This window comes from Chrysemys picta, chromosome 19, assembly GCF_011386835.1.
Source record: "Chrysemys picta bellii isolate R12L10 chromosome 19, ASM1138683v2, whole genome shotgun sequence".
Lineage (NCBI taxonomy): Eukaryota > Metazoa > Chordata > Testudines > Emydidae > Chrysemys > Chrysemys picta.
The window spans coordinates 18,658,611-18,674,604 of NC_088809.1; the positions used below are offsets into that span (position 1 = coordinate 18,658,611).

The 15,994-nt window shown below is 47.4% G+C and overlaps 1 protein-coding gene across 5 annotated transcripts in view; it reads left to right on the top strand.

Annotated features, from left to right (window-relative positions):
• Nucleotides 1-15,994, top strand: part of CUX1 (cut like homeobox 1) — a 390,333-nt gene that overhangs the window by 360,374 nt on the left and 13,965 nt on the right. For all 5 annotated transcript variants that reach the window (XM_008166185.4, XM_065572958.1, XM_065572959.1 and 2 more), the window contains 6 exons: nucleotides 539-675; nucleotides 1,972-2,038; nucleotides 4,180-4,292; nucleotides 4,860-4,976; nucleotides 9,073-9,156; nucleotides 11,331-11,387. In XM_008166185.4, coding sequence (XP_008164407.2) covers nucleotides 539-675; nucleotides 1,972-2,038; nucleotides 4,180-4,292; nucleotides 4,860-4,976; nucleotides 9,073-9,156; nucleotides 11,331-11,387 — 575 coding nt within the window. The remainder of the gene's footprint in view (nucleotides 1-538; nucleotides 676-1,971; nucleotides 2,039-4,179; nucleotides 4,293-4,859; nucleotides 4,977-9,072; nucleotides 9,157-11,330; nucleotides 11,388-15,994) is intronic.

Here is a 15,994-nt window from a genome sequence, read left to right on the forward strand (position 1 = left end):
CCTCAGAAACCTGTAGAATCGAACAGGACGAGACAACAGGAATGCAACAGGGTTGTTAGTGCATCATTCAGTGTTCTGGGTCTCATAATGTAAAACCTTCCTTCTTCCCCACAGCATGTTGTTTTTTGAAATGAGAAAGGTGGAGGAGTGTGCTAGCCATTCAGAAAGCCACAGCACTTTCTGTACCATTCAGAAATAACCATGACAGAGAATCAATCAGGCAACACATGGGAGTAGATGATCTGAAATCAGATCAATGAAATGAACGTACAGGGATGGTCAGCTCCGAGGAACAGATGATTCTATCTGCAGCAATCAGGCGAAAGCTGCGTGAGATGTGGTAAAGGATGGCCCCAGGATGAAAACTGGTACCTGAGGAGGCTCGTGACATCATGTTAGGCAGCTGAATTTGCATATTTCTTCGAGAGCAGCAGATGCTGCGTGCATCAGACCAAAGGGGAAGCTGGGGGGGAGGAAAAGGGAGCTAGGTCAAGGCCCTCCACACTGACCAGCCAGTTTCACGGGCTTTGTTTTTCAGCACGCTGTGCTGAGCTGCAGATCCAGTTCACGGAAGCCGTTTCTACTGTTGCTGATCAGAAAGAGCTCATCGCCAACCTGGAGCATGACCTCAGCACTATCCAGTCCATGTCTTCGGTGCATCGCCCTGATGCCGAGGTAATTCCAAAGGTTTCCTTCCAGTTGCTGACCTATTGGGTATGTCTTCACTACCCACTGTATTGGCGGGTAGCAATCGATTTATCCGGGATCGATATATCGCGTCTGTTAAGGCACGATATATCGATCCCCGAATGCGCTCACCGTCGACTCCGGAACTCCACCAGAGCGATCGGCGGTAGCGCAGTTGACGGGGGAGCCGCGGCCGTCGATCCCACGCCGTGTGGACCCCACGTAATTCAATCCAAGATACTTCGACTTCAGCTACGCTATTCACGTAGCTGAAGTTGCGTATCTTGGATCAATCCCCCCCCAGTGTAGACCAACCCATTGATTACAAAAGCTTTATTTGCATTCAGTTCCTTTTCCTTTCCCCCACTTCTCTGCCTTCCACCCCTTTTACTATCCCAGATACATCCCTCAAAATCTTCTCCATCACCCCACTCCCATGAGCCTTAAAAACCTCTGTGCTACTCCAAGCTAGGCTCTCAGTTCTTCATTCTCTCTGCTGAGTTAACTGATCTATAAAAATATTTCCTGATCTAGTTTCCCTAGACCCCAGAATTCATCTCTGCCTCCTTATGCCCAACTCGAGAGTGTTCCCATTCCTCACAAGACTTGAGGGCCACCACTAGGACCCTGGAGGGGTTGGCAAACCTTCTGAGACTCTGAGATGGATTTCAGCAATGATGGGGAAGCCTGCTGGGAAACCAGAAAGGAGGAACTTAAACCAAAATTTATCCCAACATTAAGAAAAGGTTCAGGTTTGAGATTTGGACAGAGATGCCTTATTGGGCTAGACATGTTACGGCCACGTTGGCTCTCCTGATTTCCATTCTGATGTTCTCGTCACCCCAAACTCTCCCTGAGCACTCGGGAATGCTTCTGTTGTTTCAGAGTCTGCCTGCATTCTTCTGCTTTGCATATTTATATTCAGGCCTTTTAGGTGGGTTGAAACTTAATGCTGCTGGCTGAACTGAAGCATTGGGTACAGCCACCGGTGTCAATACAATGAAAATGTCTCTGGGGCAGAAGTCAGAGCATTGACCATCATCATTTGCACAGTTCAGCCCATGAACTTCCCCAGGAATTCTGTAATTTATAGCCCTTGTTCCCAGAATATGGAAAAGCATAATCTTAAAACCACCACCAAAGAACGTGGTATGGGCCACAGCTGGGACAAGAGAATGCATTTGATGAACTATTGCTCTGATCGGGTGTGGGATTTGCTCACCTTCTGACCGTGCTACTCACCTACACTAAGAGTTCCTATTCACATCTGATTTCTCTACCCAGGGTGCTGCTGTTCACAGTCTAGAGACAATTCCAGACCCCATTAAGGAAGCTACAGCCCGTTTTTATGGTAAGAGCCTGGACTGAGTCCAGTTGATGCTTTGCTGTTTGGGAGCTGTGTGTTCCAGGGAGCTCAGCACAGACACCGGGGCTATGGAAGATCACAACTTTACATACTATCTACGGGGTCCATACAGCAGACACTGAACTTGCTGAGTACCTAACTGGGTCACGTTTGTAAGTAGTAAGCTAACCATGCAAGGGAAGCAGCTGTGTTATGGGAGATCCAGTTGAAGGGTGTGCTGAGGTTTGCTGAGGCACTCTACCTCGGACAGCTGGTAGGGATGCACCGTTTCCTTAATGGCTGGGACCTGTGCTTTCAGAGCTGAAGAATCAGAGTTCTATCCTGACGCTCAAGGTTGCCATGGTGTGCAACATAACAGCGATAAATTCCTAAGTAGGTACAGACCTTTTGTTAAACTCTCCTTGGGCCTGGTTTTCAGGAGTGTTGAGCACCTCCATCTCCTGTTAACTTCAGGGAGATCATCCCTCAAAATCAACCCTTGTTAGCCATTGTTCCTCAGCAAGTTCCTCCATCCCCTTGCTGCAGAAGAGATTCTGCTGCAGTCCTTCCAGCAGTTTGTGTCAGCGCCCCAACAGTCTCTTCCCAAATCACACCTGCATGCAGAGGTTCATTCCCGCTCTGTCACTAATCTAGTGTAGCAGATTTGCCTTGTTGAAGAGCAAATGCTGACAGTCTTGGGAAGGGGTTTAACCACATGGCGCGGCTATCAAGAATAGTTGGTTGACTGGTTCTCACTGCGCAGAGTCACTGACTGTTGCTTCTGCTGATATTTTCTCCCTAAAGTACAGCCCTAGACAATACAGCAGATCAGCTTCCCCTGTAGCCGCTCTACTGTTCCTTTCAAATACACGTAGAATTCAGACAGAAACTAAAATACCCCGTGCTTCAACTTTTGATCATTCCAGAGTGAATTCCCCCCAGAGCCAGAGAGCGAAATGTTTCCTTTACATTTGCTGTTTGCTGCACGGGCTGTAGGAGAAAATGAATCAAATAAATGATGACTGTTGGCTCCACTGGAAAAGAACCCATTTCCTTTCCTTTTTGTTTAGAAAGGTTTTTAAGTAGAATGATAAACAATATCATGGCAACAGTTCCACCAAGCAAAAACAACCTGAAGCCACCCATCCTGCTGCTATGAATAGCTCCACTGTGCAGACTAGCTGAGTCGCTGCCTTCTAGGACATATTTATCATCTGCTGTCCTGTGTAAACCCCTAGAGATGCCTGACCTCCTTCACAAGGCCATTGGAGGGGACGGCCATGCAGTGGGGTTATGTACTCACACCATTTCACAGGCTTTGGGAAGGGGCTGAAGAGACCTTTGCCAGGGTTTCCACTACTGCAAAACCTGCCACAGGAGGGGAGTCAATGCAGCCCAGAAAGTGGGGGAGATTCACTGGCTAGGGAGTGTGACCAGGACAGCCGGGGATTGCTGGGAATCAGCCTGTTGTGAGCAGGCACTGCTGGCAAGTGAGTGTGCCCCCCTTCCCAACAGGGCCAATGGGGTCGCCTTAGGGAAAATTTCCCCCTAAGGGGTGTAGAGATTAGTTGGCCCCCTACAGTAGGGATAGTAACACCTACCTCAGGGGAGAGTTAAGTTTTGATTAATTACTAGAGCTGGACAGCAACAGTAATTCCCTTTCCCAGAGGATTTTTAATGTTCAAAATTCGGTTTCATTCCAATTTGCTATGAAAAAAAAAATGTTCAAAATTCTCCGTGAAATGGAATTACCATTCTCCACCCAGCTCTACTGGGAATCTCGGCTCCAGGTCTGCCTGGGGCACTTCCCAGGAGCAGGGCACCCTGAGCTGGCAAGGACCGGGGAGCCGGAGAGCCAGGGCTGCTGGGAACCTGGGCAGATTTTTATCAGAATCCTGACGGTTTCCAGAGGAATTTTGTAGAAATTGAACAATCTCTGCAAAACATTTCAATTTCAGTGAATTGGCAAATTCTGAGAGGAAAAAAATGTGTTGTCTAAGTTTTTTCATCCAGCGTCATTAATTAGCCATCGGTGAAGTCATTTAAATCCTCTGGTGGACGGTGCCATAGAAGTGCCATGTGTTGTTTATCTTCCTTGAATGTCTGCTGGCTGAGGATGGTCTCTCACGGTTAGCTCTGCTTCCTAGGTTATCCTCCATCTCCCAGCGCTTCACTTCCCGAGGGGCAGATGGATTCCCTGCTGTCCATCATCTCCAGTCAGAGGGAGCGCTTCCGTACAAGGAACCAAGAATTAGAAGCGGTATGTTAGGCTGCTTACAAAGACCTGACTTTGGAATGCTGGACCTGGGTTCTATCCCTGTCTCTGCCACTGGTCTGCTGGGTGACCTTGGGCAAGTCACAGCCCCTCTCTGCCTCAGTTTCCCCATCTGTCGAACGGGGATAATGATACTGACCTCCTTTGTAAAACAATTGGAGATCTACTGATGACAAGTGCCACGTGAGAGCTAGGGATTAATATTATGGTAAAAAGACATTCCCGGCCGTGCATTTCTGGGCAGTTATTGCACTTCTTAGGGTTGAAGTCCCTTAGCACTGCGTTGAACCCCAAGTGGGAATAGTTCTCTCTCCCTATTTTTGTTTACACTAATTCATTTTGATCTGTGGTTGGAAGGACCCTCCTTGGAGGCAAACCCTTTGCTGATTGCACCTGTGCTTTGTCTCTGCTGGACTCAGCCCAGCAACGTACCCAGTGGTTGGGAGGGGATTTTATTTCTGCCACAGGACAAGTTAAATCACCAATTCCCTTCCCAAAGAATCTGCAAACACTGGGTCCTCCAGCTAGCGGCATTTGCTCTGTGTGTTGCAGGAGAACCGCATGATGCAGCACACAATGCAGGCTCTCCAAAGTGAACTGGACAACATGAGAGCTGACAATATCAAGCTATATGAGAAGATCAAGTTCCTCCAGAGCTACCCTGGCCGGGTGAGTGCGGAGCCTGTCTCTATCTCAGCTGTTGTCCCTTGGAGGCTAATGCGTCCCCATTCTGTGAGATCCACTGTACTGGGGAACTGGAAAATATATGTAACTGTCTTTGTTCATTTGCAAAGGGATGACACTGAATCTTTTCACTCACCCCTGCTTGACCCATGCCTAAAACCACATTAGAGCACAGTAATTACCTCTCCTGCCTGTCCAGTTCCTAGGCTTTGGGTAGTCCAAACATTCCACGATTGGGGACAACCTGTCTGAAGGTCACCGTATCCCTTTTGTGTGGAGTAGCTTGATAGAAAGTTGCCCCTATAAATCCTACATGCAAGACTCAGAATCATAGAAATTGGAGATGGAAAAGATCTACAGTATCAGGGCACTTGGGCCATCTCCCTGCTGCTTCAGGATTGTCCTCTACACCTTTGGTCACACACCCCATCTCCCTCCAGTATAATCGCTAATGGCTGGTTTTAAACATCTCACTGATGGAGCTACCCTCTGAGGCCAAGAGTTGGCATTTCCTGCCACAAGGTGCCAATGCAATATGCTTTGGTGTTCACACACTTGTTCTCCACCTGCAGGGACACAGTTGCTCCTGACTGGCCAGGCACCAAGGAGTTAAAACAACTCCTGAACTTATTCAGAGTCTGAGAAATAATTCAGCCTGTGTCAAAAAAGTGACTCATTCTTGCGTCCCAGCGCATGTAAGAGTTGCACTGAGGAATTTAACAAAGAGATTTATGTGGCACGTGCTCCCTTTCACAGAACAGTGTGCTCATTCAACTCACTGATCTCAGGAACTGTGGAGTGGCGACCTCTGAGATTACAGTTCGTGACAAAAGGCTTTGTTCCCTGTGCATTAGTCACCAGTTTTCTGCACCTTCCCCTGCATACTACTGTGACAACTGATTTCCGTTTTTCATGTGCAATTGCGAGTGATGACGGGTGACAAACAGAGAGAGAATCACCCCTCTCCTGCTATACTGAACTAGAAACTCTGTCGTGCCTCTTACGGAACCCCTTCTGGCCAGCAGAGAGCGCTCCTCTCCTTTACAAGGTGCTAGCCACTGACCTTTCCTAGTACAGCATATACCAGCAATGGTGTGGGTCTGTCACGCTCCAAAGCAGAGATGCTAAAGCGCATAACAAGAGAGAGAATAAGCCTCTCCGTAATACACAAACATGAAATAACGACGTAAAGGTGTATACAGGCACACAATACTCAAACGTCACTGCTCAAACAATACTCAGACATCATCTCCCCTCCTTGTTGCTTGCTAGAATGTCTGATGTATGAGGACTTTCTCCCTTGGCACACAGGTGGGATTTTAACACGCAGAAATCTCCCTCCATGCCAATGGCCAAAGAGACCCTGTCACAACTGTTAAGAAAACTGTGTAAGCTGACATTTTGAAGAGCTTTTCATGGTAGCTGCGTCTTCAAGCTGAAATGTCCAGTCATGTTCAAACCTTTTGTTTGTTTTGTTCTAAAATGAAAATAGACGCATTGTAGGAAAACTCTGGTCCTGACCTGCTGCATGGTGGTGGTCTCTGCTGTACTACAAATACTATGATTCATTCCAGAGGTGGCTGCATTTCAGTAGTGGGTGAACTGAATCCATTTTATGGATCAATATCTTAAATTTCTTTGGGATCCTTCTAGAGGAAGGTTCTATATATATTAAAGACTGATCCTGAGCATCTCTTATTAGTCTCATAAGGGATGAACTGGGTTGGGCCTTATGCTGTTATGTTTACTTTTCCTATTAAAATGGAAGAGTGTATCTCTGTATTTACTACACCAGAATATCATCCTCATTGTACAAGGAGCACTGAATCATGTACAGAAAACCACCCTGGAGGGTGACAACATAGAGAACCTAATGAGACATGTGACTGGTTAAAAATAATAATCAAAGACCATAAAATAAGGCATGCATATAATGAATGCATGAGCCCTAACCTGGGATCTAATCTAAGCCAAGGACTATGAGATGCAGTGGCCTGTGTATCATATTCCAGAACATAGGGGCATATTCACTAAAGGTTCATTCAACTTGGGATTTACTCTGCTGAGAGGGAACCACGAGATCATGGCTGGATGACTGGGCAGAACAAGAAGGAACATGTAGTAATGAGTCTTGAAAGATATCTTAAAGGTCAACATCATAATTTTAAAATTGTATGATGACAAAGACATTGCAGAGATGGAAAAATAGGGACAGCTGGCTAACAGCAGCATTGTAAATATGATGCACCCTCATAATTAAAGCTTGAGGCAGGCAGATATGGAATCATAAGACACCAATGCATAAATAGAACAAGTTGACAGAGCAGCAAACTCCAGCACCGTAGGGGATTTTACATTTTTAGTTCCTGTGTTTTAAGCCTACTTAAACCCCCCAGTGGCAAAGAAAAAAGTGGGAAAATCCAAAAGCAAGAGCAGCAAATGGGACCAAAGCATGAAAAGTTAGCACCAAATCAGTAAATCTACGCATATCAATGCATGGAAATTATTATCCATTCAGACACGTCCTAAGATCCAATGCATTGTACTGACTCTGTGTCCACACTATGCACTGTTTGTATGAGCTAAAACGCTTTGGAGGAGGTCATTGTTTTACCTGGGTACATCAAATGTTGTTGTCGGGGTGGTTTGAGGAGGAATCAGTAAGCGGGCTTGGAGCACAGTTTGCGGACTTGTAGCCTCACATAGGGCTTTCAAGAAGTGCTCGTTGTGAGTTTAATTCAGAGCCGGCTATATGGTTATGAAATGGGGACTTCCATACTGGGAGAAACTTGAGATCAGGATGGAGCTTGCTTGAGAACATAATGTGCATAAATAAGATCTACATCTCTCACCCCCTTTCAGGGGTTTTTCACAATTTCCCCTTGCCCTTTTGGCTGCTAATAGATGTGTGTTTAAATAGTGCTTTCCTCCCCCTGAGCTCCTCTCCCCCTCTTATCTGATCCATCGGAGCTAGTATGCTGGATTTGTGACATCCTAAGCATCATTTCCATGGCAAGAACATTCTGTGGTGTTGCAAACAGATAATTCTGACTTCATTGTTCGATCATGCAGCTGAGGAGGTGGGTGGTGTAAGATGCTGTTATTTACCTAAAACAGGAGCAAAGGAAACACAAAATTGCCTGTAAACAAAAAGGTTTTGTTTAAATGCCTTTTCTGCTTTGCTTGAGTATGCAAGTCCAACTTTGGAGCACTGATCAACTCAGCCATTGGACTGAGTTTTTACCCTGTGCACAGAATTGCACAGACTTCCACCATATGTGTAGTTGAGCAGGGATTGTCTGGGGTGATGGGAGTGGGGCTTGGAGCCAGGAGACTTGGATTCTAGTCTTGCTTCCCCATTGCCCAGTCACTCATACCTCTGCAAGGAGTTGTTCTCCTGATTAGGAAGCATTTTACACCCACTCTGCACTGGGGTCAGTGACTATCACCGGGGGCAAGGCAGGGGAGAATCAGGCCCGCTCTGCATAACCTTGGGCAAGTCACTTGATGTCTCCGTGCCTTGGTTTCCCCATTTGTAAAGTGGGGATAAGATCACCCAAGCCCTTAGAGGTGTCAGTGTCCCAGTATAACTATTGCTATATCTCCCACCAATTTGCAATGGCTCAGTGTTCCATCCCAGTATCCAATTCCTGTGCTTCTGCCTAAAGGAATGAACCGTACATTTATAGGGTAGGATGCTGAATCCACTTAAAACCTTTCTCATGCTCAGATTTATAAAGTCTCTTTTAAGCTCTCCAGCCCCTAAATATGTGTGTGCACATGCGCAAAGGGCAGAAACTTGGTGGGATGCCCTTAATTAAGTAAGGTGCCCCTTTTAATTACAAAAATGAATTAGGGTGAGCAAAGAAAGTTGCCTGGCTAAGTCTTCTGCTTCCCCGTTGCTTGGGAATGAATGTAGAGTCCATGGCTCACCCCAAAAATGGAGCTCTCCAGTGGGTGAACGGTGCTGCAGGGAGCCATCTGCCCCCAGGAAAGGACTGTGTAGAAAGTAACTCTTGTGCCGCCCAGCCCAGCTGTCAGCAGAGGAGAAGGAAGCTAACTTCTTGTTTGATTCCTGTAGGGCGGCAGCAGTGACGACACGGAGCTCCGCTACTCCACCCAGTACGAAGAGCGCCTGGACCCCTTCTCCTCTTTCAGCAGGAAGGTACGGAAAGCCAGAGGGGTTCTCTACTCCTGAGGGCCCTGTCTGGCAAGGTGCTGAGTTGCCCTCCCGTCCCCATGAAGACCATGAGGGTTGGGCGCACTGAGCACCTCACTGGATTGGGTTCTAAATGATTAGCACACCAGGATATTTTGACATTTAGTATCTTCGTTAAGTGTGTGTGTGTGTGTGCGTGCGGGGGGTGTCTCTTGCTCTCTCTCACTCTTCACTTTCCCTCCAAACTCCACCTCTCCATGCCTCCCACACAGGAGTTAGCAGTGGGTACCTCAGTTCCATGGGACTGGCGTGCACAGGACACGCGTGTCCCACAGCTCAGTGCATGGGCCTACACGTCTTCTCACGTGGTGCTCTTTTGAAGATGGTATCTGAAGAGCAACACCAGGGCTTTGCAAGGCTCATTCTAATTCATAACCATAGACAGCCCTTAGTCACAGAACGGCTTTGGAAAAAAATAAGTGTGTGTGTGCGTGCGTGCGCCCGTCCGCCCGTCCCCTAGTAAACTCCCTGAAGCCGGATCACAGCTTTGTCTCCCATCCTGTATTGGTCCACAGCCAAAGCATGACAAAGGGGCACTGCTGTATGTTTTGTTGCTACTGCAATGTTCTCCCCCAGCCCATGAGGTTCCACAGCACCGTGCTGGTGGAAGAGGCTTCTTGGTGCATAGGAAGGGAAGAGGTCCCTGGCTAGCCGCAACAACCATGGTGCAGGCTTCCTTACTCAGTCCTGTCTGTGTTCCCAGTTGGCTGGTCTGGGCATATCAGAAAATACCTTCCAGAGTGATGAACCAGGCAGTTAGGAACCAGGAGACATTTAAAATGGCATTTTTCCATTCAAGCAAAACTTTTCATGCACCTAACCCTCACTTCCACCCCCAGACTTCTTAGGCTGAAGCAGTTCTTTGGTTTGGGGTGGGTTTTTTTTTGTTTTTTTGTTTTTTTGTTTTTTGTTTTTTTGTGGGGGAGGGAATTATTTCACAATCCTAGGACCAAATACAGCTTGGAGTAAGCACATGTATCTGTTGTGGGGGTTCCCAGGCCAGTTCCAGCACTGATGAAGCAGGGTGGGTGTTAGACACCGTGTGTAATTTGGACCAAGCTGTTGGATGCAAAACCAGAGTCACCCACCAGCAAGGGGGTGTAAAATAAATCCAGCCGCCCTCATGCACTTCACCTGGCACCCAGACCATTCCCAAGCCTCCTGGGGGCCCAGTTCTGCTCTGCTGTAGGAAGGCACAGCCCCCATTGGCTCCAGTAGGAGTTGTGCCTTCTCACGCCAATGCTGAATTTTGCGCCGGCCAAAATCCCCAAATGCTGTAGGCTGCATCTTTTCTGCCAACACTCGGAATGGAAGATCAGTGTAAATTGCACAACTTAGCCACCCCTGAGTTTGGCCCGTTCTCTAGAATTCAGTCTTGCATTTAGCTTGCTGTCCAATGCCAGCCAAAACCTCTCCTGTTCTCCAGCTGGATGGAGCATTCTGTCCAGTGGGATGCTTGGGAGCAGGCTGGAGACTGGGGTTCCACACCCAGAGCATTGCCGACCATGGGGTAGGGAAGAAATTGCCTTGTGCTCACGCAGTCTCTCTGTACAACTAGCACCTGTCAGTTCATGCAGGGTCGCTGTTCATCCTGCTGTTTTAATCTTAAAAATTCCTCCCTCCCAGCAGGAAAGCAGGGCAGTAGTATTTATCCCCATTTTACAGATGGGGAAGCTGAAGCAGAAAGGTTGTGCCTTGGGCCAGACCATTGAAGGAGTCCAGGCGATAACCCAGTAGCTCCAGGCTCCCAGACGTGTATTGAGACTACCTCTCTGCTCTACAGCTGCATGGCACAAATGCCAGTGGCAGCAGAGTGAATACTAATTGGGAAAATTCAGCAATAAATAATCACAGTAACAAGGTGGAAAGAAACGCTTGGACCCTTTGTGAAAGGGCAGACAGTAGCTGACATCTGGACATCAAACCGCTAGAGTAAGAACATTGGTGGGGGTAGATTTGGGAGTAGAGGGCAGTTAATCTTGGCCTACTACTTACATCTCTCCCTTCCATGAGAGGTAGACAGTGCTGCTTGGCTTGCAACAAGCCTCTCCTGTATTTCTCCAAACCTAAAATGAGCACTTCTAGCCCCAAATGAAACCTCTTGTGCCATTTCCTTTCAGGAACGCCAGAGGAAATATCTGAGCCTCAGTCCTTGGGATAAAGCCACCCTCAGTATGGTAAGTGACGGCAGGTTAGCTACAATACATAATTCTCGGTCTCCATTTGTTGCTCTCGTCATGCCAAAGAGTTTGTTGTTCTCTTTGCTTTCAACAAGGACCTTCCTTCGTCTTCGGAAATTGCCAACCATCACACGCTCCTGTGTACAGGGTTGCACGCTTTCAGGTCCTTGACAGAATTTTCCGTCCTGGGTTTGCTGGTTGCCGTTCAAGCCAGCATTGCTGCCCTCTGATCCTGTGGCAGAGCTATGAATCATGCTGTGCTTGTGACAACCTAGTTTCAGACACCATGGCATCAGGCTGATGTCCCAGATACAGAACTAGGACTTCTCTGCAGCCAGTTCTTGCATGGGAAGCTGAGCTGTGAAGGAATTTTTTTTTTTTTTTTTTTTAAGCACAAATACTTTCACCCTTAGCAAAGGGACCTCTGAAAAGTAGCAGCCGCCAAGTACATTTTCTTCTGGTTATAAACATTTCTCTCTCGTCACATATGCTCCACTCACCTCCTGTTTTCTGAGCCCTTGAGCACTGGGTCCCAGCTCGGTGCGCTCAGAGTAGATCATTTTACGAATGTTTTGTTGACGCCACTTGGACCTTGTGAGTTAATAAGGACAGACAGTCGCTTCTTCCACTCTTAACTCTCCTACGGAGTCTTTGCAAATGGCTCCACTTCAGAAGAGGCGATAAGGACAAACATTTCCTCTCTTGCTGTCCCTTCATCCGGGTGTTTGCATCATTAGGGAGACAGCTGACTGGATTCCAGAATGGCTGAGGGGGCAAATCTCAGACCCAGCCCATGGCCACACGACTCACATGACATGGTGTCCTGAACCGGGCTGGGAGGGGGCCAGATGGTTAGCGTTGCATTGGCTTTCATTTAAGAGAATGTTCTTTTAGACGTGTTTGGCTTTTTCCCTTGACATCAGTTAGTGGTGACTTGCAGAAGGTGGTGTGTTGCCGGGGGGAGTGTACAGGGAAGATGTCTCCTTTCTGCTGCTGTATAATGGACTATGGAGGCCTCAGTGGTTAGTTAAAAAAACTGCTTGTTTTCTGCTCTTCAGTTCTTGTTACGCTGCTTTTCCTGCAAGACTCGGGACAACTGGACACTTAGTAGAAGGGGAAAATCACAAGTACCATTTCACACTGGAATAATTGAGAGGGGAAGAGATTTTTAGGCATTGTTTGAAAGGCTTTGGCCCAGATTCTCCTCTCCAGCTGAGAAGCACACAGCATGCCTTGGCAAGGGCAGTTGCTTTAAAGCCTCCATTTATACTCCCCTAGTCCTGGGTCTCAGAGAGCCAGGCTGGTCCCCCACCGTAAGTTAGAGCATCCCTCCTGCTGCTCTAAATTGCACCAGCAACCAACAGCCCTAAAGGAGATGCTAGGGCAGCTGGGGACAGCAGCACATATGGACACCTTAGCCACACCCTCTTTTCCTTGGTCACCAACCATAGCAGGGGTGGGGAATAGTGGCGGCAGAGGAGGTACTCTGCCTACACCAGCTCTGCACCACCGGATGACACTGATTTGATATCTGCATTCCACTACCTGCCCTTGTTCCCTCTGCTTTGGATCATGACTGGATTCACAGAAGAGGAGGAACTGGTACGCACTGCCCCTTATAGCCTCAGCACAGAGCACGAGCACAGCCAGGGACCAATGGACATAGCTTGCAAGAATTCTCTGGTCTCAGGTGCACAGACTGCATGCAGACCCCACAGTGGACTAGAAATGGGGACCACACATCTCCAGGAACTCCCATTACAACAAGGCAAGTAACTTCCTTATCTAGAGGAAATGCATAAAAAATGCAATTGGGCACCAGTAAACACATTAATCATGGTCAGAAGCAAAATCAATGACTGGAAAAGAGAAAACCAACACCATATAAAGCCACATTAAGAATTTTATTAGAACCATAAAATAGATGCATTGTTGGCTTATGCTGTGTGTTGAAAGCAAAAACGCAAACAGAAGGGCAATGTCACTATTGGAGAGGAGCCAGGACTGGAATCCCAAATTTCAACACCCAAACTTTATGGGATTTCAGAATCCAAACTCACGTTTCTTAGCTTGGGCCTAGAGTCTGACAGCTCTGAGCAGAATCTCCACTATCCCCCACACCTGGACATTTGGGCTGTTGGTGTCAGAAATCCAGACCTGATCCCACTTCTGAATTAGATGGCATGCTATTGGTAGGGATTAAGGTTGTTGCTGCATCTTCCCAGGGCTGCGTGAGTCCATCCGGGGACCATCTCCTGAGCTGCTTCCTTGGGCAAAATTCCCCTGGACTTCAAGGGCAGTTTGTCTGAAAATAATCTCATGATTTCCCACTAGCTGATTCAGCTACAACATCCATGGGTCAGTCTATATCCCGGATGAAGTTAGGAAGGCTACCAAGCCTGTACAGTGTAGTAAATCCCCAGGTCTCTGGCTTTACTGCTGTCTTATAGAACATGTTCAAGGTGCCACTGACGCTTCTCCTTTCCAAATGATTCAGGGTGATCCTGGACCCGAGTTGCACTGTACATTGCTCTGCGTCTAGTCTCTCTAACTCTGTTGGAGAGCCCGATAATTCAGTTTCATTTACTTTTTATCTAGCATCCTTCACACAAAGCGGCTCACAATGCTTTACAATGAGAGATTAAATAATGAGCAAATGCTTTGCATAATTGTGTATGCAGAGTGCAAGGCACAATGTGGCAGGAGGAGACCAACGGGTAAAGGAAGCTGTAATTTCAAAGGGGGTAATAATGGAGATAAGCATTCTTGTAAACTAATTACAGGGAGGAGAGGGGAATATGATTTAGCCTTTGCCTGAGGCTAAATCCAAGAGGGGGGTTTTAAAGGTGAGATATGAGAAGAGTGAGCAGTGGAGAACAATGGGGAGAGGAAAATGAATTCCAGAGCATGATGCTTCTAAAATGCAGATAAGCAGAATTCTATCCGGTGTGATCCCTCATAGCTCAGTTCCGCTCTTCACTAACACTCACGCTGGGTAGAGCAGCTTTGATTATACAGGTTTCCTGCTAAATAACAAGTTTTAAGCACATTTGTTCCTAAAGCAAGAAAAGCAGTGGTTCTGCAACGTGGAGGTATGCTAGCACTCTCAGCAGGTGCTGTGTCCTCCTGCCAGCCGATGGAGTCAATGAATTCTCGTGATGGCCTTCCCCCGTAATGTGGATAAACCTTGTCTAAACTGGGAACCTGACAACAGAATTCTCACTGGTTAGGGAGCACAAGTGTAGACAAGCACCTGCGACTGGATTTGGGATTATACTAATGAAGCTAGGCTCTAAGGTAACGGCTGCCGCAGGAGAGCTGCAGAGATATCTGGGCACAGTACAATCGGGTACAGGAACTGATTGCTGTTGGGATCCAGAGGATAATGTCTACGTGGCTGGAGTTAACTTTGAGAAACATCAGACAGACGATGATTATTTTGAATTTCCAATGTTAGTAGCCCAGGCCCCTGGGATCCTTAGCATTTTGCCCAGAAATTGCCATTCTTCTTTGAGTGCTTGCTCATATCCATTCCATTAGGTGTGCGCGCGCCGCGTGCACGCGCGCGCGCACACCCTAATGGAATGGATATGAGCAACACATCTCGAAGAACAACAGTTACAACGGTGAGTAACCGTCTTTTCTTCTTCGAGTGCTTGCTCATATCCATTCCATTAGGGTGTGCGCGCGCGCGTGCACGCGGCGCGCGCACACCTAATGGAATGGATATGAGCAACACATCTCGAAGAACAACAGTTACAACGGTGAGTAACCGTCTTATTTGCTGCCCTAACGCTGCATTCTTACACCACACAGCATGTTGTTGATTTGCACAGAGATGGATTCGATACGATGGCCAACTGACTTTTCATCTGGTAACACTAGCCATCTGGTGGCCTGCTCATTCTTCAAGCTGCCTTGCAAAACTAAATCCGCTGGCAGATAATCCTCTCTCCTCATCCTGATTCTTCCCTCAAAGAGGAGCTATAAAAACCCCTCTCTGGGTATCGAGCAGAGGCCACAGAATGAATGCGTCTGTGACGCAGTGGGAGGAGGGGTGGAGATGGCTGAGTGGGTTGGAAGGTGCTTCACAACTAAATGTAAGGTGCCTATTTCCACGTTAGTGGTTGAAACACCTAACAGCACAGCCTGCATTTATTTGGTTTCAGCAATCAACGCTTTGAGCACCTGGACATTTTGCAAGCTGGGCAGTTATGTCAATCAGAGCAGATCTATTTCATTTGGCTTGTAGGACATAGAGCGTGGAGAAGGAATGGGCTCGCGTTCAATGGGTATATGCATGTAGCTCTTTTTAACGTCAGCTGGGGTTAGTGAGAAGAACATAGAGCTGTTCCAAATCAAAGGGGTCCGAGGCAGAGCCTCCTTGGGGGAAAAGGAGGGCAGAGAACTGGTGCCTCAGTGCCGTGTGACTGGCCCGTGGGTGACATCTCTTGCCATCGCTATCAACCTTACTCTGAGCCAGATCCTGCTACTTTAGAAATCAATAGCAAAACTCCCACTGCCCTCCCTGAACAAATGTGTTGTCCAAGTTCACATTTAAATCTTGCTTTTCCCAAGATTTGACTTCAATTTGAGTTTGTGAT